Consider the following 26658-nt stretch of genomic DNA (forward strand, 5'->3'; position numbering starts at 1 on the left):
AATACTTATTTAGATTATTTTTAAATCTTTTATATAATAATAATATAAAAAATTATGTTTTTTATAGTACAATTATTTTAAAAAAAGTCAAATTTAACAATAATATAAATTTTAAAAATGTTAGTTACCTAACGACAATTTTTAAATAGACACTTTCTATACTTATTTTAAAAACTTAACTGATTTAAGCGAGCCACATTTTTTTATATTTTATCTTGCATTTATAACTTAATTATATTTTAATTATAACTCCGATAGTTCCGCACATTTGAATAGTAAAAATGTGTTAATTAAATGAAAGTTTTTTAAATGGAAAAATATGACACTCAAACTATGAAATTATACTCTAAAAAATGTCGATGACTTTAAAGTTATTTGAAACTACACAAACATTTAGTATCCTTCATCTACATAATTAATTCAAAACCTTTCTTCTAAATTAAATATTATTCCAAAAGTTTTCACGGACAATTACGTGTATCCAGTAAATATAAAACAAAAATATAAATGTGTTCAAATTCATATATTTATCGATATAAAACAATTAAAATAAAACAATTTTACAAATTTAACTAAGAATAGCGTCAAAATAAAAGTAGGAATTTATGAGTGATGGGTTTTCTTATTAAGGTTAATTTTGCAAATTCATAAGACAAGTAGTACATATACTATAATTAAATATATTGTTATAGTTATAAATTACGATACACAAATATATAATATACCACACTGCCTTAACGCCTAGGAAGTTTAAAAATTAATATTATGTATTTTAAAAAAGATCATTCATAAATTGGAAGACAATCAAAGAACACAAAACAATATAACCTAGAATATATATTATATATTCATAACCTACACAAAAAAATTAGAAATATTTGTAAATGTTTTAAATAATATATTAATAATTAATGAGCAATCATTAGGTAACATCGAGTTACGACGGTAATGAAAATTACAATAAAACATAATATCTCGTTGACAATGGTAGGTAGAAAGTTAAAGGGTGAGCAAATAAATAATTATTATAAATGCGTTGAAACCACATACTTGGTTTTTGGTGAATAACAATCGATACAATATGTCCCCATTGTGTGCACGCCAAATGACATTTAAATTTAAACGCGGTCGATCCATAATCGAGTGCCAAAATAGTGTCCAATATGCGACTTATTTATAAAATTTACTTCAATTTAATAATATAAAACATACGCTAGTTTTTCTTATAACAGAAAACGTAAATTCAAACAACTTATAGTCGATAGATATTAAATACATAAATGCATACATATTATAACCTACATAATATATAAAAATCATATAATATAATATTCCATATACCTGCATATATATATATAGGTATATTATCATATATATAACATATATAATATATATGTATATAAGTATAATAAGTGTAATAAGTACTATAATTACATAGTCATTATTTAATTCAAAACACAAAAGCCCATTATAGCGCAAGAGTAATAAATTACACAACTTATAAATCTGAGTAAAAAATATTAAGCGATTCTACAATGGCATTTAAAAGAATGAGTAAAATTAACTTTTAAGGGAAGAGACAATACATAGGCGTAATTTTAACTTGAACAATCAGGAGGGAGAGTGTTGGTACTTGGCTTGGGACCACTTCATTTTATGACGTCTATGCGTCAGTCTTCGGAGTTCTGCTAGTCACCTTAATATTTGGCTGCTTTATAAAACATAGTTCACTCAAAAGAACAGCAGCGTAGCTCAATTTAATAGAATTATTTTTTAATCCACAAAAATGGTAACCAAAGTAAGTGCTAGCTATAGTTCAATTATTTTAATTCACACAATTTCTTATGAAATAGATTATAATAAAATATCAAAATTATTTAATGGTTTTTAGGACGATTTAGACAAAGACCAAATAGCTCGTAAGTATTATTAATTTACAATATATTTTTAAAGAAAATTTATATTAAACGGTTCCATAATTGAAATATTTATCCTAGTACTAAAACGAGCTTTCGATGCTTTCGCTCAAGATAAAGGATACATTGAAGCCAACATGGTTGGTACAATTCTTCAAATGTTAGGTCACGACGTTTCTGAGGACCGATTACAAGAAATTATTGCTGAGGTCGATGCGGATGGTAAGTGATTTAATTATCATACTTATCTTATTGCTAATCAAACACTTAATTAATATGAGTTAAATAATTTAAGTGCAAGTACCAAACTAACACTAAAAAATACTTAATAAAAATGTATCTAAATTATCTGTTATTAGATTTGTAAAACAAATTTGCTTTTATTAAACAATAACAATAGTATACACACTTAACTTGCTATAATGTCCATGATAATTAATTTTGGTTGTATTACCTAAAATATGACTGATGATTTCTCTTTTAATTGATTTGCTAACTTAAAACACTTACCTGCAAATAAAAAAGAAACAAATGTTTTAAATTAATATTTTAATTACAAAAAATGTATTATTATTATAACAAAAATATATAAATTATGTCTCGCCATATTTAGTCCATTATAATGAATTAAAGAGTCACATTGAAAATTATTAATTTCGATTTTCGTGTGACTTAAAATTTAACATAAAGTTATAATAACTTAAAATGTTTTATACTTGGAATCAAATATTCCAACCGCTAAATAAAATTATATTTTAGACTAATGTCTCACAATTGGTTCATGATTTATTATATAACAGCATAATATATCTAAAAGTACGAACTAACTTACAAATCTACGAATTGACAAATTACTATTAAATGTAAATTTGTAATGTTATTATTTATATAAGATTATATAAAATATACTTATAAATTTATCTACATAATTTGATTTGCCAAAATATTTAGTTAAAAAATTACTCACATACATGTTAAGAATCTAATACTGAAGCAAACATAAACAATATTGGAGCCCGGAGGTATGAAACTTAATCAGACACAAAAATATTGATAGACATAGAATTATTTTTGGCTATGTTTCAATAATACTGAGATATATATTTTTTTTAATTCCCTTGTCTGATATTAGGGAGGTAAGAACTACAAATAGCTACACATTTACCGATGTAAATACTAAATACCTACACAAAAAAACGAATTACAAATAGGTTTAAATCATAAAAATCATTATTAGTATAGGTATAAATAAGTAATAACTAATAACATTTTTTTTTTTTTATTAAGAGCTGTAGTACACTATTCAGCTCGACAATTAACGTTATGTAACAGAATATTAACAATTTTAACAATTAAATATAAAAAAAAAAAAAAAAAATGAATAATAAAAAAGTGGAAAGTAGCTATTATCAAATATTATAAATAATATAAGGTAGCATTGGTGTAGCAGTGTAGCAACTATAATTTATAGCAATAGATATCTTGAAAAAGTGATGCACGTATGTGTTGTCTCCATATTACAAATAACAAACTAAATTAATGTCCAGCAAATCTATTTTTTTATGTTAGTTTTAATATTACAGCACATTGGCGTATTATCTAATTTAAAAGTAAAAACATTTTATATTAATTTCCCTGTTTATATGTAAGTATTTTAATTTTTAATTTTAGAGCAACATAGACGATTTTAAAATTGTAATATTTTACACACTTATTTCACTTTAAAATTAGAATATAAAAAAAAGTTAAAGTAGGACCCTGGATAATATTCTTAAGTTTAAATTTTATAATAGCTATTCACTCTAATACTAAAAATAACAAAGTAAAATGGATACTTTTGAACGCAAAATCGTTTAGTTACTACAGGGATACACTTTTTTTTAGTTAAGATGGAGACAGACAACAGATGCATGTGTGTCATACACTAACTAAATATATTATATGATTATTGGTTATTATTTGTACTATTATTGGTTTTAATTTTGTATAATCACAATATCCATTATATCATTATGTACATTGTATATACAATATATAATCTATTATTATTATTTAAGTCTTCGATGACATAAATATTATGTTTTATAGGTATTATGTTTAGTTATTTTATTTTGTTTGAAATAATGTGTTAAGTTTATTAAAAGACAGCAACAGTAAAATTGTTTTTTATTATTAAAACCTACATAAGTAATGAAATTCCCAGAATGATTTTTAAAAGGCCTGAAGCATTTAAGCAATTTCGCAATTCTTAAAATACATAAACTGTATGCATTTTATATTTTATATACGTAAAAAGAAGAAATTTTAGGAAAAATTTAGCTCATATTTCTAACACTTTTATTTATGCTTACTATTGCACATGTTACACACTGGATGATCCACTAAACATAGTTAACCTTCTTATATCCTTTAATAAAGCATTGAAAATATGGTCTTTAAGTAGGTACACTTAAAGACTATATTTTCATATACTTCATTATCCTAAGGCAGTATTTAAGGCATTTTTTTTAATGAGAATCGTCCTTTTTACCTAAATTGTTAATCGAATAATTATTATAAAAATTTTAAAGCATCTAAATTAAATTTTTTTAAGCAAAAAATGTTTAATTTATTGGACTTTAATATACTAAGGATAATAATTGTCCTTAATAAGAATTTAACACACAATTTAAAATAGTAAAATAGATTTCATATTTAGTCTAGTACTTGTTATATTCGAACATTTTTTTAAAACATTTTCACTGTAACTCCCATTTATACTAAATCGTTATTGTCTTGGACTATTATTCCCACTAAGTACTTAGTTCTAACAATTTAAAAACTCAGAAAACATTTGTTCAAACTTCGGTTTTTATATATTTACAATAAAATTCTTATGAACGATTTAGTGCAATACGTAAGTCGAATTGTTTCTGTCATAATCAGAATTTTAATAAGGAAATTTAAGTAAAAACTGGTGGAGGGTATCTTGGTGAATATTCATGAAAATTGTCAACAAAATAATATTGATGCCATCATTATATATTTTTTAGCTATAACATTATATTGTTTTTAACCGTTTAAAACATCCAACTTAATTTATCATCGTTATTATTAAATTTTAAAACGTATCTGTCAATTTGTTATTTAAATATATAATCGTTAAAAATATCCAAAACGTATGTTCAAGTATTATTATTTTGTTTTATACTATATAAAATAACTTTTAAGAAATTAATTTAATGTGAATGAATTACATACTCAAATTAAAACAAAATGTATCAATTATTTTAAATTTTAATAACACTGTATTATTTTTTTAGGATCCGGACAGTTAGAATTTGAAGAATTTGTTACACTAGCAGCTGGATTCCTAACCGAAGATGAACCGGAAGACGTGGAGGCTATGCAAGCGGAACTAAAAGAAGCGTTTAGATTATATGATAAAGAAGGTTTAATAAATAAAAAAATATTTTATTATTTTAAGTTACTTTTAAAGTTATATGTCACTAGGAAATGGTTACATTACCACGGATGTTTTAAGAGAAATACTCAAAGAATTAGACGACAAAATAACAAATGAAGATCTAGATATGATGATAGAAGAAATCGATTCTGATGGTTCTGGAACTGTAGACTTTGACGGTTTGTAAAAAAAAATATATTTACATATTTATTAGCTACTTACTAACTAGTTTTATGTTAAATAATAACTTTTCTGAATATGTATTTATAATATAAAAACTGAGAAAATTGAGATCACTATAATGGATAAAATATTGGATTTTAATTCAATGATAAATCATTCCATAGGAAAAACGATTCTGACCGGGGACGGCATGTATTATTATTTCTGAGAAAATCTTATAATTTATTTATGTCACTATCAGTAATATCTATTGTAGGATAAACTGATTTTTTTCAAAAAGCACGGTGAAATTGTTACTTTTTGTATGAATGTTAAATTGTATTAAAATTTGATTTTCAAACACACACAAAATTAAGGTGGGTATAACCCTAAACTTTTTTTTTAGTTCCAGTAAAAATAACTTAAAATGTATCTTATATTAAATGTTTAAGATAAAAATATATATTGTAGATCTTCAAATTAAACGTTTAATACATTTTTAACAACAACAAAATTAACACATATTAGTGACTTTGAATTGTGATAATCTATTATCAATACTATTTGTCAGTTTATGATTACTGTAACTTATAAGTACAACAAAAGATAATCTAGTGTTCAGTTTTCAAACTATTTTAGCATAAAAAATATTTATTAGTAATAAAATGAAAAAAATTAAGAAAATGTCAACAGCATACCTCAAAAAGAACCGAAATATTTTAAAAATTCTATAAAATTCAAAAAAAAAATATTTGGTGACAATTTAAAGTATCCACGGTTAATAATTTTAATTGCAACGAGATTGACTTAGTCAAAAACTAGTTGCGTATAATACATTCTTTTTTCCGTAATTTTTAATTTATTTTTATGTTTATTTTAAAAAATGCTGAGTTTAATTATACCAACTCGAAACATTAACAATAATTCACCCTTTTTAGGTTAAAATATTGAAGCATTTTTGTACTTCAAACCGTGATGACAGCCCCCACCCCTTAAAAAAATAAATAAATATATATAAAAAAACACATCATTGTAAAACCAATACATTCATTGCTCCGCTCAGAATCTAAAAATAAATATATAACCTAAATAAATAATTATTTTTAAAAACTTGGCGTAAAAAATAGTATTATGCACATAAAAACATAGCGTAGGTAAATACATACCTAACATAATTTAAAAGTTGGTGACGGCAAATTAAAAAAATATATTTTATTAAATAAACCACTGTACGGTGTATGTTAATTTAATTAATCAATACTCAAACTGAATAAAGGAAAATAACTTATTTATACACTTTACTATTATCGATTTTAATATTTCTATAATCTACTCGAATACCAGCAAAAATATTTGACACGTACTGAGCTATTTAAATAACCAAAAGAAAAATTGATTAACTGATAATATTTTACGTGACTTGAAAATACAAGAAGATACCACTGTTGTATCTTTTAGAAAACTTTTGATACACATGATGGCAAAGTATTAAAAAACAGAAATATAAAAATACCCCTTTATCCTTATAATCTCCTATATCGAAATAGAATTATATATTATTAATATATGTTTTGGTAAAAATAAATTATACAAATTAAAACCATAATTTCAATTATATGTAAGTATAAGATAGGTACATAATATTACAAAAATAAAAGAATAAAAAAAATGTAAAAAAAATGTTATAACTTGAGTGTAATTAGTAATGAATACATAGTACAAGTTAACAAAGTTAATACATTTAAGCATTATAACTATTTATTTTTTAAATATTTAATCTATACCAATAAAACATTATAAAAATAAAAATTATTTTATGTATAAAATAACAAAAATATAATATAATATGTAAAACAGAATCAATTTTTAAATTTTTATAAATAATAACATAAAGGTATATTTCATAATTTTCATTATTGTACAACTTTTGTCACATATACTGATACACACTATATAATTATAACATATATATATATATGAAGTATAAGACAAGAAAACCCTCGAATAGCTATGAAAATCATAAAATAAAGTAATAAATCTATTGAACAAATTTGAAAATATTCTTGCCTTTTTAAAACGAATTCGTATTTTTACTCAAGATAAAAGAAGCATTAAAAATATATTGAGTAAAACAACGATATGTTTAACTGGAAAAATGCCAACAATATTTTCTTGGCGTTTAGTTCCATCTCGTCAATAATGTCACAAATAATTGTTTGTTAAAAAATACTTCAAAAATAAATACAACACAGGTAAAAAAAAATATGTACGGAATACATTGAATAGTAGTAATATAATATTTGTATAGCACGATATCTATGTATATATATATATAGATTTTTTTTTTAATGTAAATGTTATTTCTAAAATATTTTTTTTTATTATTATTATTATTTTATCGGTTACCTAAAAATACAGCTAGGGTAAAACTTCTCAATTTAGAAAACTATTATTATTCATAGAGTTTAGATACACAGATTAATTATATATAATGTAAGTAAAATCAATAACTATAAAAAAAAAGAAAATTTTTTTTTTTTTATTTTAACTTACATTAAGTTTATTCTATAATTACATCAACAATGTAATTTAAACAAAATATATGTTACAGTTTATTTAATTAACGATATTCTTTAAAATTTCACTAATTTTTTTTTTTTACATAAAAAAAAGTAATTATCATTTTACATTCAGTCTTATCGCCGCATTACTAAATATGCATAAATGTCATGAACCTAAGCTCACCTTATCTATACCGAAATAAGATGATTAATATATTTTTATTTTTACCAAAAACTATAGTAGTATATACAGCTTATATGTATATTATTATAGCTTCCTAATAGTTAATCACTGCGTTGGCTTAAACATCTTAAACAATTTGGCTACGTAAAATATTCTGGAAAACAAAAGATACGTTTACTAATTACTGTAGGTATAGAATTTTTAGAAAGACAATATAATAGTATAATACAAGAATAAGCATAATTTTAAATTTTAAAATAGAAACTGAAAAAGGAATAAGTCTAGGCATTATCATTATAAAACTTATATTTTTTTTCATTAATTTATAAGAATTAAGCTAATACCTTTAAAATCAACTTAATAATTAAAAATTATTTTTATACATTGATCAACACGTGCACTTTTAAATGTAAAAATTAATACTTATAAAGAAAACATGAAAGATTCATCATCGTACAATCACACACATATTTATAGAATACTGATTCTATTTACGACTGAAACAGTTATGTTCTTATTAAATCTGATAACAATTATTATTTAATACAATCTTAAAATAATTTCAAATGTAAGCGTTGTATATTATTTTCTAATGTAAAACAAAATAAACAAATTTACGAAATTTCAAAACTAATTTATTTTATAAATAATTTACTAAGAAGTACAGGTGGTATGTATACAACTATTAAAAAAGGAATGATAAGTATTTATAAATTGATTTTTAATTTTTTTATTATGCGATCATATTTAATAAGACACAAAAGTAAACAAGTGAACAATAATATTAATAAGTATATTTTATTTTATTTCTTTGTAGAATTCATGGAAGTCATGACCGGCGGCGATGATTGATCAAAGTGCATTATATATTTTCATTTTAGATTTATATACGATTATTCAAAACCCAGTTTTTTTTTTACAACATATATCATTAATTTAAATTTAAATTTAAAAGACCTACAGGCTTTATAAAGTACTTACTTAATTATCTATATAAATAGGTATATGGTTTGTATCAGTGTTCCCAACCAATGATCAGTCATAAGTGGTCAGCGGTCCCAAAGATTTGTAAGAATAATAATAATTATAAAACGTAATATAAAGTAATAAAAATTTACACATTTTGATTTCGTGTATTCTTGTCCATGAAGAAAAAAAGGTCTACCTAGTTTTCTTAAAAAGTAGTCCGAGAACTTTTTAACTGTATAAATACTTAAACGTTTAACTGTTAGTTGTTTTATCATATTCATATACCGATAAATATGATGGGAAATATTTAGACTATATTAATTTAAAGATATTTAAAAAAAAATTATTATTTCTTTTTGAGTAAATGAAAAATGTAATTCTAAGTTAAAAATCTTGATGATATAAGTTAAGATTTTTCAAAATGATTTTACAGGAGTTTAACTGTTTAAGTATATTAAGTCCGAAATTCGTAAAAACTATTTTCTTATACCTATTTAAGTTTTAAGTTCAAATTCAAATACAATACATCGGTAAATTCTTTAAATATTTTTAATGGTCATATATTAGTATAAGACTGTTATTTAGTTAAAGAGACCAGAATTAATTTCGACTTAAGGGAAACTACGGCGACGAATTGAGTGAAATGTCCTCCCAGCACCGTTTATAAATAAAAATTCAAATACAAGTTTAACATTTCTTTTATAGAAAATTAGTGAGCTTAAATTTAACTAACTCGGAATTAAGTCATTACTACAAAACTCTTAAATACTAATTTTGCACATAGCCATTTCGTTAGTAATAATCATTAGTCTCCTTAACAATCAAAAATTCAAATATCTATAATTTTTCTTTTACCAAAAATTCACGAGTTATATATTATAATGTAAATTTGTATAACCAAAGTACCAAACCCCATTCTTAACTAGAAATTATATTTAAATAACAATTATTCAGAATATCTTGAGTAAAATAACATACTCCTTTCGTTTAAATACAGATAATATAATTGTAAAAACACAATTATGTAGTTATGTCACGGAACCACTAGAAATATATTTTTGCCACATACAATTAATTTGAAATAATTGTTTTAATTGAAATTATTGAATAAAAAATGTTGATTATGGTTTAAGATTATTAACTAAATATTGATGGTTTCAAGAAAACAATTTAATAGTCAAATAAAAACACGAATTCAATAAATGAAAGTGGGTGTAACATCATAGGTATCATCCTAAATAAATTACCTAAATCTAAAAATAGGTATATTACCTAGTTTAAATTAATATATTTTATTAAAACGAATATTTTTAAAGTTTCCATTGATATCTAAATGTATTAATTGTTGATTATTTATAACGGTGCATTTTAGGTACGTACTACGTGTTTACGTACACAAAAATAAATAAAATATGTATAATTCAATAGATACAAATGGTACTATATATAACCGCCAATAAGTTGAAGATATTTTTGTATGATATTGCCATATTACAGTCTGAATATAAATCTACAACTAAGCGTCTCAACGACCGCGACATAGTGAATAACAGATTTTAAATAAACACTTAACAACTTAAATACCTATTTAACTTCATCAGAACATTCGAACCAAAATTAAATTAAATAATCAAGTAAGTACAAAGCTATCCTTCGTATAATATTCATAATAATTATGACTTATGAGTAATAATCACTCATTACAAAAAAGGTACCAATTATAAAGCTCTTATAATATTGACTAAAATTTTTACCAAAACTTTTTATATCTTATTTCATTTTTAAATTCAAAAATAATAATGCTAACTAGGTTTAAAGCTTGAGAATAAATATAACTAGGTACACAGACTTGGGTAATATACTTTTTAAAAGTATTTTGAATACATATTCTAAATACCTAAAAAAAAATTATTCAGAATATATATTTCAATACTTTACAAAAAGTATTCCAAATATTTTTCGAATACTTTTTTTTAGTAGAATTAGATTTCAATGACGAAAATATATTTTTTTCAATTCATTGTTTATAAATGAATATTATAATAATCACGTTTTATTTATAATTATACACAAATGCAAAAGCTTCAATGACGAAAAAAGTAATTAAGTTATTTTTTAAGTGTGATTAGAAGTTAAAAAAGTATTCAAAAAGTATTCAGAATACTATCCAAGTCTGTACCTACAATATAACAGAGTAATGTTCTACAGAATATCAGAATATCTTAGATGATGTATTATTATTATTTTTGTTGTTGAACATTAACTTAACGCCATCTGTTACACAAAATAGTTTCATAAATAAATCAAAGATTATTATTCTGTTTTTACACTAAAACATTAACAATATACCTAATTTAATTATAAAGTAAACTATATTATACAACACAGCGGTGACCAACATGAATGTGTTTGTGGGCTACAGATAAACAAAATGATACCAAAAGTCAAAATTATTAATAGATTTATTTTATATAATTTGATATTTTATTTTAAAAATGTAAACCAAAAAGAATAAACTTCATAACGATAATAAAATATTAATTTTTATAAATAAGATGAGAACAGCATCTGATAATGACAAAAGCCATGGGAGTCTCACAAGCCGCAAGTTAGTCACCCCTAATAAAATACTACAATATTAATTATGTCACTATCTAATAAATATCATCATAATAACAATATATTGTATTAAGTTAAAAACAAGTTATAGTCAAAATATAGAAAAAAAATAATTTATATTTTATAATTATTACCTAATAGAATTTTTAATCAATTTTATTACAAATTAAAAATAATACTGAATTAACTCATTCAAGTATTGCATTTAATGCCTACTTAACCAACCTATTTTACATTCTTTCAAAATTTAAAATATTTTAATACCTACCATACTTATAGGTTAAAAAAATAAATAGATACCACGCATACATAACTAAAATTATAAAAGTAGGTATTTAGGTAAATGTACCTGATTATAACTACAAAAATTAGAATGTTTTTAGCATTAATATAACTTTAATTCAATAGTTTCTTTAAAAAAATAATTAAGCAATTATTAATTAAGTAATTATTTTAATTTTTAACACAATATTTCATCTTGTACAAACTTGATGTTTATAAATTTAAACACTAATTTATTAAATAAAACTAATTTCTCATAGCTGAAAGGGATGATGATGATTTTTATTTTAAATTGAAGTACAGATTTTATAAATTCTATACTATACCGTCATTTCTCAACCTTTTTAGTGTCGTAACCCTCAAAATAGGTATAAAATATGTTCAATTACATGGCAACTCCTCTATATATATATTAAGTACAAATTCAAACAATAAAAATATCATATCATTAACTTTACTGCTTAATCAAACGAAATATACCATTTTGAATATCAATTTATAAATACTATGTGTAGGTTAGGTTAGGTTCATACTGTTATCTTACAATGTAAATTATATTTTCTATTTTTATTTGATACATTTTATTATTATTTATAAATAAGTGAGCACAGTAAACATTTTTTTCTATTAGGTGGGTATTGAATACTTTTGTTTTGCCACCCCATAATTTGAATTAGTTTTTTCGCCTCTGTTCATACCAATCTAATGAATTATGTATTGAATTTTGAAGGCCAATATCTATACCCAATTAAAATTCAACACAAAATCATGATATGATTTCATATTATAATAATAAAATATCTAAATGCTTAACAAACAAATTTAAATTTAAATTATATAATCAAACACATACATAAACAATATACATAATATGTATGATTTTAATTTTCTTAATAAATAGAAATAGAGGTATATTAGTATTTACATCAATATAACATCTAACAGTCTAAGTTATCACTAAAAATTTAAAATAAAGAACAAATATTTATATAAAATGATAGAATGATTTGATAATAAAATAATTACTTTAAATGTTTGTACTACAACAAAATTAATCAATAAATAATTGTAGAAAATTAATAACCATTTAATTGGAAGAAAATAGTTGAATAGGTATACAAAGTTCATTAATTTTGACAATAAATCAATATGAGTCACAAGATAAAACTAAACAATTAATAGGTAAATGTTTTTAAACATTCAATTCTACATAGTATCGTTTTGTATTCAAAAAACAGTTATAAGTATAAAATATCTCTTCTAATAATACATAAAATATCATATACATACTTCTAGATGTCTAAAATTAATTTACCTACATAAAATGTGCTATATATTTTTACTAAATTCTAATTATCATCGTAAACATCAATCGTATTCTAATGAATAAATTAAAAACCATTTTAATAATAGTGACAATCAATAACGAACCATAAAAAATGTTTCTCATATAGTTAAATAAATTAAAACTGAAGACTTGGGAGTGAGAAAAGATTCTAAACAGGTATGAAAAACAATATATATTTATTGACAATAAATAAAGTCAAAACAAAACCAATAATTATCATAAGTACCAAAAGACAATAGAGACTAATTATTGGCTTACCAGGTGAAGTACGGTGTTCACCACCTCCTTGTTAGTGACCTGGCCCACCTCAACAAGTCCAATAAGCACGCCAAACTTCAAATTGTCTGTTGTAGCCATCGTCACAACTTCATCAGGTCTCTTGATGTCGCTAAATGCGTTTGGATCTATCGGATCCTCCATCGGTAAAGCAGTCTGTGAGCTTGGTATACACCGACAACCCACCTACCACATCTACAACGGACACTACGCGCTAATACGACCGGTAATAATCGATTTCCCGACTCCCGTCGGTAAATTCACATAATAATAATGTAATTTAAAACGATTTTAATGCATCAGTTTTAAAATTTATAATGTAAAATATTAGAAAAATCATATAACATAATATAATATATCAATTGAAAATTGTTTACACCGAAGATAAGTATATTGACAAGTCGGCAGTCGATTGGGCAGCATTCTTGTGATAACAACGAAATAACATGATAACAAATTAACAGTGTTGCCCGGTTGTCAATTTAGTATAGTATTTTATATTATTTTAAAAATAAATTAAACTTTACGACAAAATGAATGATACCTATAATTACTGTAGTAAAATTATTAGGTACTTATTATTCATTAATTTTTAAATCATTAATTAGTCAGTATTTCTATAAAATATTAGTGGACTATATACTTTTGCATTTACTAATTTTAAAATCCAATGAACAAATGAAATAAAATCAATAAATACTAGTTAATACCTACCTACCTACTCTAAAATGTAAGACCCTTTGTGTCGCCATTTATTTAGATTAAATGTAGAATAAATGAAGTTGAGAAACAGCCATTTGGCTGCAATAAATTATTTTATGCGATGTACCTACTTATTAAGAATTTAACTTTAATTAAAAAATTGTTTAAACTTTTCCATCTCTTACTCCTTCTTATCACATAATTGAAACCTTATTAAATAATTATTTAAAAGAACATTTACAATCTATACACTAATTATCTTATGCGCAATAATTAAATGACAGAAACAAATATACATACCAAAGTCATATACATGAGAGAGGGGCCAACCCTTTAGCTCCACTGAGATATATGCATTCCTTATAATATATATATTTTTTTTACAATTATTAATAATTAATTATATTACTTATATCTGTTAAGACAACAATACGTGTTTTGGCCAATTTCCTTATAGCCTTCTAATGGGATATCCTTGAATAAGCAAATAATAGTTACTAGTTAGAGACGATATTTAGAAGTTATAAGGATTTTTATGATCAGTTAATTTGTTGCGAAACCTATTATTATATTGATTGGCTACATTGTTGATTGTGTAGATCTGTTCATTGTGTACATATAAGTTAGAGATTATCCAGTAACAATTAATAGACTAATTATGAGTCGTAAAATAATCGCCTGAAATGTTACCGATGGACGAATGTTAGACGGTTTTAATTGACCCTAAATTTAAATGCCGCATTACCAACATGAATAATGGGAGCTATATTTATGGTTAGTAGTTTTGTACATAAATATTTTGTTTTTGAGGCTAAAATTAAAGCTTAAATATAGATAGGAGGTAAAGGCATAAGTTACATTATTTTTTATTAATTAATGAAAAACATTCTTTTTGATATAGAGTGAAGTTTACTGAAGTTGATTTGGTTTCGAATAGTTTAACTTTCAATTTCCTAGTCCTAGTCCTAGTCCAAATACCTATATAATATGTTTTATATCAAAATTGTAGTATTTATGAACATTTTCCAATAGACATCCCAGAATACATTTTATTGAATAATATTTTATTATTCATCGTTTATCAATACTCAAAACTGGATACCTACTTAAAAAGTTATTTTTAAATAAACTTACTATCTAACTAGCTGCGATTTTAATTCATGACAAATTTAATTTAATTAAGCCATCTAATCTAATGCAATAAAAACAAAAACAAAAAATAAGTTAATAATAAGTTTTTTAGTATAAAAATCTCAATGTTCAGTAAAATGTAACTGCTGAGTAGATAATAATTAATAATTAATATTTATATAATAATATATATATATAATTAAAACCTCATTTAATTAAGTTCTTTACATTAATCAAACAATGTTTTAAATTTATACCTATTTTTTTTTCTTTAAAAAAATAAAACCAAGTTCTAATTTGTATTTAAATAAACGTTATTATTTTCACAAGGTGACTGCTAACTTATAGTTAGAAATTTGGAAAATTTCAGTAATTAACTTAATCTATTTTACCTAATTATTTTTGATATTAACAACTAACATAACTTAACTTCAACTATTTGAAAATAATACCTAACTTGGTAAATATTACAGCTAATATGAAATTCCTAAAAGTTTTAACGTTGTACACCCAATCTATGACATAAAATCTTCTTTTTAAAAAAATTAAAAAAAACGTAATCATTGTTAGACAGCTTATTGCATTGCTGGTATCTCTACAAGGCCGTAACTGATGGGAAGGTCCCGGGATCCATACACCCCTCCCCAGAAATTTTTAAAAGTAGAAATATTTTTTTATTATGTAAATTGAATATTATAATGACAACTTATGTTTTAAATAAGGATAATGATCCAATTTTATATTTTTAACGTAAAAATGAAGTGTTCAGAATCTATATACGTAAAAAAAAATTTGGACCCCCTCCCCTGAAATTTTTTCTCAATTACGGCCTTGTATCTTGATAACTCAGTACTATAAAAATTAGAATAGTTTTTAAAATGTTAGCAATCATATTATAATCACAGAAATCAACTATGAAGACATTTCTAAGTCAAAATACTAATAGTTTTTAAAAATTCTTAGATACCTATTGCATTATTACCAGATTTACAACAATGGTTTACTTTTGCACGTTTATTTTTCTAACATTTTTTTTTCACTTATATGAAAACTATACACAATACACACAATAATATATAATATTCTGCTTTGGAGAAATTTGTTAATTTTATTTATTTGTTTATTTTAACAATAAAAGCAGTATGAATAACACTACGAAAAAAATATATAGGTAGGTAATGATAAACAGCGTTATTTTTAAAAATCAACTATTTTTGAGTAAATGAACCACTCCCATCGACATAAAAAACAAAAAAATATATCAAATTTTGAAAATCAGAATGCCCTGAAATTGTGTCGGTCGTTTTTATATAACATAATCTGCGCCAGCTCCCTATTGCCACAAAATATTTACTGATTAGGTATATTTTAAGGCTTTAAGCAAAATTTTAATAAAAAAAACTTCTTTCTTGAAAAAAAAAACGATTTTATACTTATTAAATGTTATAATTAGAATGTTGCAGATTTTCGCATCGATTTAAGCTGTTATAAAATATCGTAGATTATTCGAATAATAAATAAATAACATAATGTACCTACCTACACATGGTACTTTTCAACGCGTTTCGTGGGATTATAATATATTATCTCCGGTTTCTGTAGTTTTCAGTAGATTTATAATAATATTATATTATAATATACAACATACGTCATACAACGATACGAGAAAATCGCTAATATCATATAGATATTGATGCACATGAGATTTCTTTACATGACTTATGTAAATAACAGACAGTTCATACTTACGTAAATTGTACATACACACCCATACACTCAGAAAATGTGTTTAAAATGGAGTTTAGTGAAATCATATAAATGTTAGGGTAGAAACGATATTATAAATTATCTATTGGCTATTAGAATTAGATGTTATATTTTCTTTATCGCACACTATCCTACGCGCACGGGAACTATCGATTGCCTCTGTATATGATAAAATGAGCCTCCGTAAAACATTTTTATGATATAAGTAGCCGTGCAGTATAATATTAATTTATTCAATTTACGCACAATAGTAAGTATTATACACGAATTCGTTTTAATCTTACCAATTTTAATATTTGTTTGTAGTTAAATTAATAATGAAATTTCGTATACCTTTTGTGGATGTATAAAGTGATATAAAAGATGTATGCATATTATAGGTAGGTACGAACTACGAACGGACAGGAAATATTAATTAAATTACAGAAAGTGTATGCTGGATAATTAAATTAACAAAAAAACATAAATTTTCTCAATCAATATTTTGTTAACATTTTTCACATAGTTTAAAATCATAATAAAACATATGTTTATCTTTTTTATATCGTCGTAATTTTATTTCTTAAGTTCTTCTATTTCTAATGGAAGCATACATTTTAAATTCAAAAAATTATATAGATTCATCATAAGTAGTTCATACTGAAACTAAAATACTTTAAAAAGTATTTAAACACAATATTTTAGTACAAATATTTTAAGCTAAAATTAAGATGAATTTAGATATTTTAAATTGAGATGAGCAATTTTGGTTATTTTGTTATAGTTTAAAAATATTACTTGTGAAGGAATTTAAGCTTTTTAGTACTTATATTGTTATATTTTGTATACATAATGGTATTTACAAAATATTTAGATAAATGTTATGTTATTGATTTTTTATACTACAAACGTATATCACACCATATAAGTCGGTATATCGACTTAATGTTAATAAAAAATAATAGAATATAATACTAATATATTAGTTATTAGGTATACTATTATAACAATCATAAATTAATAATTTAATATTTAGATAACACGTTTTAGATAAAAATTAACTCAATTTACTTTATTACTAATACACTATACAGTAATACCTAGTAAGATAATTTACTTTAATAGCAATAAGTACAAATTTATCATAAACTATAAATGTTTAGTAGCAAATAGTCTGATAGGGACCTACCTATTTTCCCTTTTTTGAAATTCTCAGAAATATATTCTGATTTATAATATATAATTAAATGCGTATTTTTTTTTACATATGTGTTTATAACTAAAAAATTAATTAATAATATTATATGTGTACCTATATTAAATGTACTATTAAATACTTTTTAAGAAAATCAGTGTTAACTTAAAAAATAATCATATTGTACATAAGTAAAAAACGTGTATAAACTATAAATTATTGAATAATATTTACCACACAAATATATTTTTAATGGAACATATTCATGTATATATATGTATGACATTATATCATATAGATAATGTCTTGTATCGCATGATTTATATGATATTTATGCATACTATAGCCTATAGGTATATATTTTGTACACTATACATAAAATACATAATACATATATTTATATATATGTGTGTGTGTGTACAATATTTACAAAATTTAGGCATTATTCATCGATTTACATAATATTAATGCGTTCTCGAATATTAGCTTTAAACATACCTATTATATAATATAGTAATTATATCGTAATCGTATACAAATTAAAGATATTTTGTGTAGGTACACACTATATTTAAATATCTAATATTTACATATTTATTATACGCCATACAAAACTATTCGAGAAATAAAAATTTGTATTTATCTTTAATCATTACGTCTATTTTTTTTTTATACTAATTACGTACTTATGGCAGTATTGTAGACATTGAAAAAACTAAATGAAACCAAACTATAAGTGCTTGACTTAGAAAAAAATAATTAAAACATTTGAGTTCCTATTAGAACATAAATATACATCGTTTACTAACTTAAAGATAATTTTGTGTCCTACGCGTGCGTTTTATTATTATGTGTGAAACTATTCTTTGAATGATTATTCTATAGACAAGATATCGGACAATTTACTTAATATATAATAAATAATAATATAATATTATGTTATAATGTGTACGTGGTGGAAAATGTTATGGATAGAGCTCCTAATAGACCATTATTATATTAGAGGTGGTTCTATGTTATTACCCTATTAAGTATTTTACAATACACCTCAAGTCATTTAGACTCGTTAAATATCGGTACGGAATTTCTAAGAATTAGGCAATCGTAAATAACAACAATAAGTACGACCATACTAAATAATATGTACGCTTCACCAACAAGTAGCGCAAACCCTATATAATTCCGTGAATCTTGTCAAGTTGTAATACTACTTTAATAAAAGCCTAATTTATGGCTATGCCTATAGGCAGTTTCTGTCTATTAATATATATAAGGTCTATATAGGGTGACCATACGTCCCGTTTTAAACAGGATTGTCCTGTTTTTCGTAGTATTACAATATATTGTTTTATGTTTTGAAAATTAATACATTTTTTTTCAAAAAAAAATTGTCCTGTTTTATAGTCGCCCTAGTATAATAGTTTCTCTATAGCAAAAACCACCAATTAATGTTTTTGGAGAGTTACTATAAAATTCAAGAAGTTTTAGGGGCTATAAATATTTAATTGAAACTTATAAAAACCTCGTTTACTTTACTATCAACAAAAGTAATTTAAAAAATTAATTTTTATCTCTTGAAGTTCGTTCACCGGCTGCTATTTGGTGACTCTTGTTTGGTATGTAGTTTTTATTTTTACAATCTTTAGATTGGTTCATGACATTTTCTTCAGGAACACAATAATGAGCTAGTACTTAAAAGTTATTCTCAAGCTACCATCATCAAAACGGTATATTTTCATTAGATTTTTTACAAAATTCGTCAATATTTGTTACAGCGGTTATAACTGTTTCCCACCGTTACCTCTTATTGTTATTAACTTTTACGATAAGTAGGAATAATTACTGTGGCCTTATATTCTAACACTAGATTACGGATATAATATCTATAATTCTATGTAATGACATAGGACAAATGATAAACACGTACGTATAATACTGAAAGTGATGCAATAATTTTATAACTTTACTCCGATCAAAGAAAAATCTATGTTGACTACATTTCAATAATTCTTTCATACAATTATAATAACTTCTCTAAAAAATTTAAATAACCTCTTAATATAGTAGATTCTTATTTAAGTACCTACCTACTAGCTATATTGAGACTTGTTTATTTATTTGTTTTTTTTTATTATTATTACTATAAATAGGCGAAAACTTAGACAAGGACTTTTACTACCAGATTTCGTCTATCTTGGACGTTGGCTATTTCAGTTCCCAACGAAGAGCATTGGCCAAAGAACTTCTACAAAAATTATTAAGTGTGAGACCAGTAGCATAGATACGATTTTTTCTGGGGGGGTGGGTTAAAATATATGTATTTATGAAACAAATTACAAGTTATTAATTAAACTAAACGTCATTTTTATTTAGTTATAACCAATATAAAAAAAATAATTGTATTTTTGGAGGAGAAACCCCTTATACCCTCCCCTCCCCCGTAACCACACCACTGAGTGAAATATAGATACAGAATAAGTTGGAAGTATAAGGTCAGCACCCAGTTATACTCTAAGAGGTAATGGCGTAACTATCATACAAAACTTTTGTTTAATAATGTATAGATATCAGCATACTGTCAACAAGCACCATGCACGAGTCATTTATTCGACAACAACTGTAACGTTTATTTTATTTTCTGTCTTTATAAAACTTCAGGTTTAGGTACTCTTAACATAATATGTAAAAACTAAAAACCAGATTTTATTTTTATTGGTTTCATTTTTTTTTTTTATCTGTAACACAATAAATTAAATCTATATACCTATATAGTCGAAATATAACATACCTATTATATTTTCCCTATCTGCCTATTTAATTTTATATTGAAATTGTTTGCAATTTTCTACGTTTTTTCAAGTTTTTATAATATTTGTGTTTAAATTAATAAAATATTTTATTCACCTAATTTTATAATAGTTTGAAAATGCTATTATTACGTAATAAATTTGATATGAGCAGATAATATTTCATTGCACGATAAAGCTATTGTTATTTGTGATGATGATTATTCTTGGCATTCCACAGTTAGCTGAATACTAGTACCAAACACAATTACGAGAAAACGTAGGTGTCTATTGCGAGTTTTTGTACGTTACATATATTTAAGGTGTGGTCTGAGTTTTTGTGGTATATCTGATTTACAGTAAATTTAAAAATAAATAACCTAATAAAAATTAATAAGATAAAGAAGCTTGAAATTCATCAATTATTTTTATGCTATTTATAGATAGTTAAAATTTTTAAGTTTATTTCATAATTACTGATAAAAATGAAGTACAAAATGCCTAATAAGTTGTTCATTTATTAATAAAAAAAAAAAAAATAGAAAATGTATAGACACAATAATCCATTTAAATTTATTACCTATTTTGATAACATTCATCAAAATCTCGAAAATTATACAAATTATTTTATTTAGACATAAAAAATAAAATTTCTATTTATACCTAAGATTTAAAACTCGAACACAAAATTCCTATAAATTTTGTAGCCTATATTAAAAAATGAAATTAATTTTTTATGACCGTTAGAAATTTAAATTTTTAAGACTCATAAAACTATTCTCCTTAAACAATTATTGTTTTTTAGAAACTAAATATTATATCATATTAATTTTATATTTATATTATATTATCATTTTTTATACATGGTATAATTTTCAAAATATTTTAATTCCTTTTAAACTATTAATTATAGGCATAAGAAATGTTCTAATTTTTTTCAATAATTATCAAAAATAATTATTCTCTACGTAAAAATTCTAGAAAATTTAATACGAAATACAACATAGGTTTATCTTAAATCTGTATAAAATTATTAAAAATACATAAGCATAGATTTTTTCCCTATTAAGTATTCAATGTTCAAATTTTTACAATATTTGTCAAAGCCGAGAAAATTACACACTACAAATATTTGTATTAAAAAATTAATATAACCTTTATTTTTTAAACTAAGGTTTGAAAATATAATATAATGTTTATCATACGTACTGAACCTAAAATAGCTAAAAAATATACATACCTACGAAATTATATTTTATAAATATTAGAATAAGTTTAAACTTAAACGAAATTACGTATTTTACTAAATTATCCAATGTTTATTATTTTGCTATAATTTAAAAAAATTGTTCATGGGTACTTAACTTTTATACATAATATACTATTATACACTGCAAGTCTCAAGGAACCTATTGATAAAACTTTTATTAAAAACGGTTAAGCCGTTCAGAAGTTAGGCACACAAAAGAATCATATATGTATAATGATAGATGATTGATGTACCTATAGACTAAAGAGGTATAGTACAATTATTGTATCACTGTAATACGCTATTTTTTTTACATTTTAACCAAACTATAATGTTTATTTAAGTATATGATCAAAATTGTTATTATTTATATTTTTCTCTTTAACAAATATTACTGTTACTTAAATATTTTTAATTACCTATTTTATATCATTTTACCATTAATACAAGTATCATCTTTTAAAACAATCAGTTAAGATTATATAAATATATTATGAAATTTCTTCAGCAATTCCTATAAATAAAAAAAAAATGAGATTGAATTATCAAAAAACGTGATATACTGTTTGAATCCAAAAATGTTTTAATGCAAATGTTTTATTGCATCAAATTACAATTTATACGACTCTATTTTATATTCTAAACATATAAGAAATAACGAGGCAAGCATCGTTTTTACAAAAAAAAAAAAATAACAATAATAATACATTTTAAATCACGTTTATGTGATATATTTTTTATTTCAATGTGCTTAGAATTTCAGACGTATACAATGTACTTCAATCAGTAGGTAGAAAATCTTTAGTAAACAACGTACATACATTTTAACATTTGATTTAGATTATTAAATAGGTAATTTAAGACTTCATGAACATGTAATCAATGTATATTTTATTTAAATATATTCGTTGCATACTTTTCAAACGTTACTAAAATACTTACAATCAGTTAAAAACAATATAATATAGTGACATAATATTATAAATATTAAAAATGTTTTTAAATACATAATAGATATATTTTAATATATTAATAATAAAACAATGAATAAAAATACAACTGATTTGCTTAAAATTATTATTCTTTCAAATCTTAGAGACTATAAATCAAACAAAAATTATTAAAATATTTAATCCAAGCAAATATTTTATTTTATTTTTATATTAAAAAGGAAATAAATGTATAACAATTAAGCTTTTATTAAAAATCAGCTCTTAGAAATTAAAGTTGTAATTTTATAAGATAAATTCAGAAGCAATTCATATTTATACATCATAATAAATAATAAACAGCAATTAAAAATCCATATTATTAGACTTATGTCTATTAACTAAATACAACTTCTAAAGTATCAGCTCTACTCTATCAAATATGAATAATATTACCCTTATTTGTCTTTACGAAACCAACAAACAATAACATACAACTCAAACAAAAATTACTAATACATTTTTAAATAAGTTTTAAAATTTGTTTTAGCTCTAAAATAAATGGAATTCTAAGAGTAATAATTAAGTAGAACATTTAAAACTTCAAAATAACATTAGCCCATAATTAATAATTTTACTACATAAAATAGGTTAAATTAAAAAAATTATGCTACAAACTACTATTTAAACTACGCTAATTCTGTAAAGATTCTTCTCTTAATTATTTGTTACAGAAGTACATAAAAGGTTAATTGAACAATGTTTATACAAGTAACTAATACATGTTTCTGATGATCTCAGTTTCATTTAATTAACTTTATTAATCTTAGAAGTTCAAATAAACCGTGTAAACACAAAACTCAAGCTTTCTTTTAGCATATTGATATCATTCACCCAATCAAATCTTCATTCCTTATATTAGTCCTTATCAATCAAATCTTATACCTATTATTCTGTGTTAATATTTACTTGACTTGACTTTCAAGTTTCAATAACAAAAACACATAGTTTTGTATTTAAAAGCTATTTAAAAAATCATTATTTTTGTCATCTTTTAAAGATTTATGGCAACGTAATTTTATTAATAGTAATAGTATTATTTTATTTGTAAAATTATATTTATTAGTGTTCTATTTCTATAGAGTTTATAATAAATCCAGTAAACATAAATTTAGTAGTAAATTGATTCACATAAATCCACGCATTATTTTATTTTTTAAGCTCTACAAAATTAATTTACATTCCATCATAAACAATATATTTATTTATACATTTTAGTTTCTTTTAAAATAATAATATCATTATCATATGCAAAAAGTCAAATTGTTTCATATAGATAAATAAAATATGGTGTGCGAGTAATAAGTTTAATTGATAATTCATTTTTAAACACTATAAATTAATATGTATTATTATGTATAATATAATATATTGTTAACTGTAGGTAATAATTACATTTTTAAATAACATGCTGTAAGGAAAGAATATGTTATTGAATAAATTGGTGTTATAATTATCGCACTCACTTGGGCTTGTACTGCATATAAAATAATATGTATATATAAAAAAATCTATGAGTAAATATATTAATACATACAATCGTAACTTGACCTAACATTTTAGAGTTGCTTAAATGTTGAATATATTTCCAAGATACATATTAGAAAATTATAATTAATTACCTAAACATTTATACTAATATAGTAAATTATTATAGTCATTATTATACCAAGTTGATTAATTTAAATTTGTATAACAAAACTATATCGATGACCAACCTATTAAAACGGCACTCTTCGACAATAATTTCTTAGTATTTCGTTCTAGCTTTGCCAACATCATTGAGTCTATTTTACTGGTATGTGTCATAGTATTACATAGTGTCATAGTATCAATCATACATGATTATTTATGTTTTAATACTTTAAAATGAATTAGATACTACTAAATATTAAGATAATAATTACGATATCACGGGGTTTTAGATAGACTATTTAGGTACATCACTGTTGTTAGTCCGTTCTCCAGTATCTCGAAAAATGAGAATAGTAAAATATATTCTGTCCAACGAGAGAAACACCGCGAGAAAATTTATGTTTCTGCGCATCTCCACTCAACACTCTGCCTTAATGGAACCAGTCTCGATAGAAAAATTTCAAGGGAGGATACTACAGTTTAAAACTTTCAAAATCTAACAACCGATTGCAGATTAAAAAACATGCAATATACAATATGCAATAATATGCAGAGTAATTATTTTGATATGAGTTTGCAATATATATTTTTTAGTCAATTTAATAATATTTATCATGTAATATGTATATTTTATATCATATTATTATAATATAAATATATTTTATACTGAAATAAAAAGTGCATGATTTTAATATGCACCTATATGGTTTGTATTGTATTTGTGTATATAATTTTAAAGTATACTATTTTACATATATAAGTATATACATACAAGTTAATTACAATAATATAACATACATACGAATATAAATATATAGTATTATAGTAATTAATAATTATTACATAATATATATATATATATGTATAACACTATAACATAAACTTTGAAAAATAATTAGTTCGACATACTATATTAGAGCGTATATCACTAACAAACAATAGTATAATTAATAAATTTTATAATATCTTAAGGAATAAGATACATTATTTCCACTTAATATCGTATATTTTTCGAATGCAAAAAAATCATTTAACTCAAATTTATCACACCCATTACAGCATTTTACTAAATTAACAAGGTACACTCAAAACCAATTATGTTAGATTGTTAGCAAAGTAACTTCTCCGATTTTAATTTTGAAAGTACGTATTTTTAGATAATGTAGTTTATATATTATTATAAACTGTCATTATATTTTAATATAAGAGTTGATATTTCTTATCTACATAATATTTCATATTTCTGAATACCGAAATCATAGTAAATAGGTTCAAGGTTTAATACATATTACATATTCTATTATGTTATGCTTTATGCTTCATATATAATATGATATTTAGTAAACGCTTTAATAAATTTATAAATTTAAGACACCTAACTATAGTATGTTTAATACGTTTATTATGTTGAAAATTATTGATGATAATTAACTAATTGTATTATTATAGTCAGTTACAGGCAC

General features: G+C 23.1%; 2 protein-coding genes across 3 annotated transcripts in view; one reads left to right on the top strand and one right to left on the bottom strand.

Moving 5' to 3' along the window:
• Positions 1-14159, bottom strand: part of LOC114131353 (neurobeachin) — a 224593-nt gene extending 210434 nt beyond the window's left edge. For both annotated transcript variants that reach the window (XM_050200867.1, XM_050200864.1), the window contains exon 1: positions 13745-14159. In XM_050200867.1, coding sequence (XP_050056824.1) covers positions 13745-13906 — 162 coding nt within the window. In that variant the 5' untranslated portion in view covers positions 13907-14159. The remainder of the gene's footprint in view (positions 1-13744) is intronic.
• Positions 1657-9395, top strand: LOC114131339 (troponin C, isoallergen Bla g 6.0101-like). The gene is made up of 6 exons (XM_027996528.2): positions 1657-1798; positions 1892-1919; positions 1998-2138; positions 5219-5347; positions 5409-5540; positions 9086-9395. Exons 1-6 carry the CDS (start codon positions 1787-1789, stop codon positions 9118-9120), a joined length of 477 nt encoding a protein of 158 aa, XP_027852329.1. The 5' UTR covers positions 1657-1786; the 3' UTR covers positions 9121-9395.
• Positions 14160-26658: the final 12499 nt, after the last annotated feature.

This window comes from Aphis gossypii, chromosome 2, assembly GCF_020184175.1.
Source record: "Aphis gossypii isolate Hap1 chromosome 2, ASM2018417v2, whole genome shotgun sequence".
Taxonomy (NCBI): domain Eukaryota; kingdom Metazoa; phylum Arthropoda; class Insecta; order Hemiptera; family Aphididae; genus Aphis; species Aphis gossypii.

Coding starts and splice junctions, on each gene's coding strand:
- LOC114131339 (XM_027996528.2), top strand. Junction 2,139..5,218: donor TGCTGAGGTCGATGCGGATG/GTAAGTGATTTA, acceptor TTATTTTTTTAG/GATCCGGACAGTTAGAATTT. Junction 5,541..9,085: donor TGGAACTGTAGACTTTGACG/GTTTGTAAAAAA, acceptor ATTTCTTTGTAG/AATTCATGGAAGTCATGACC.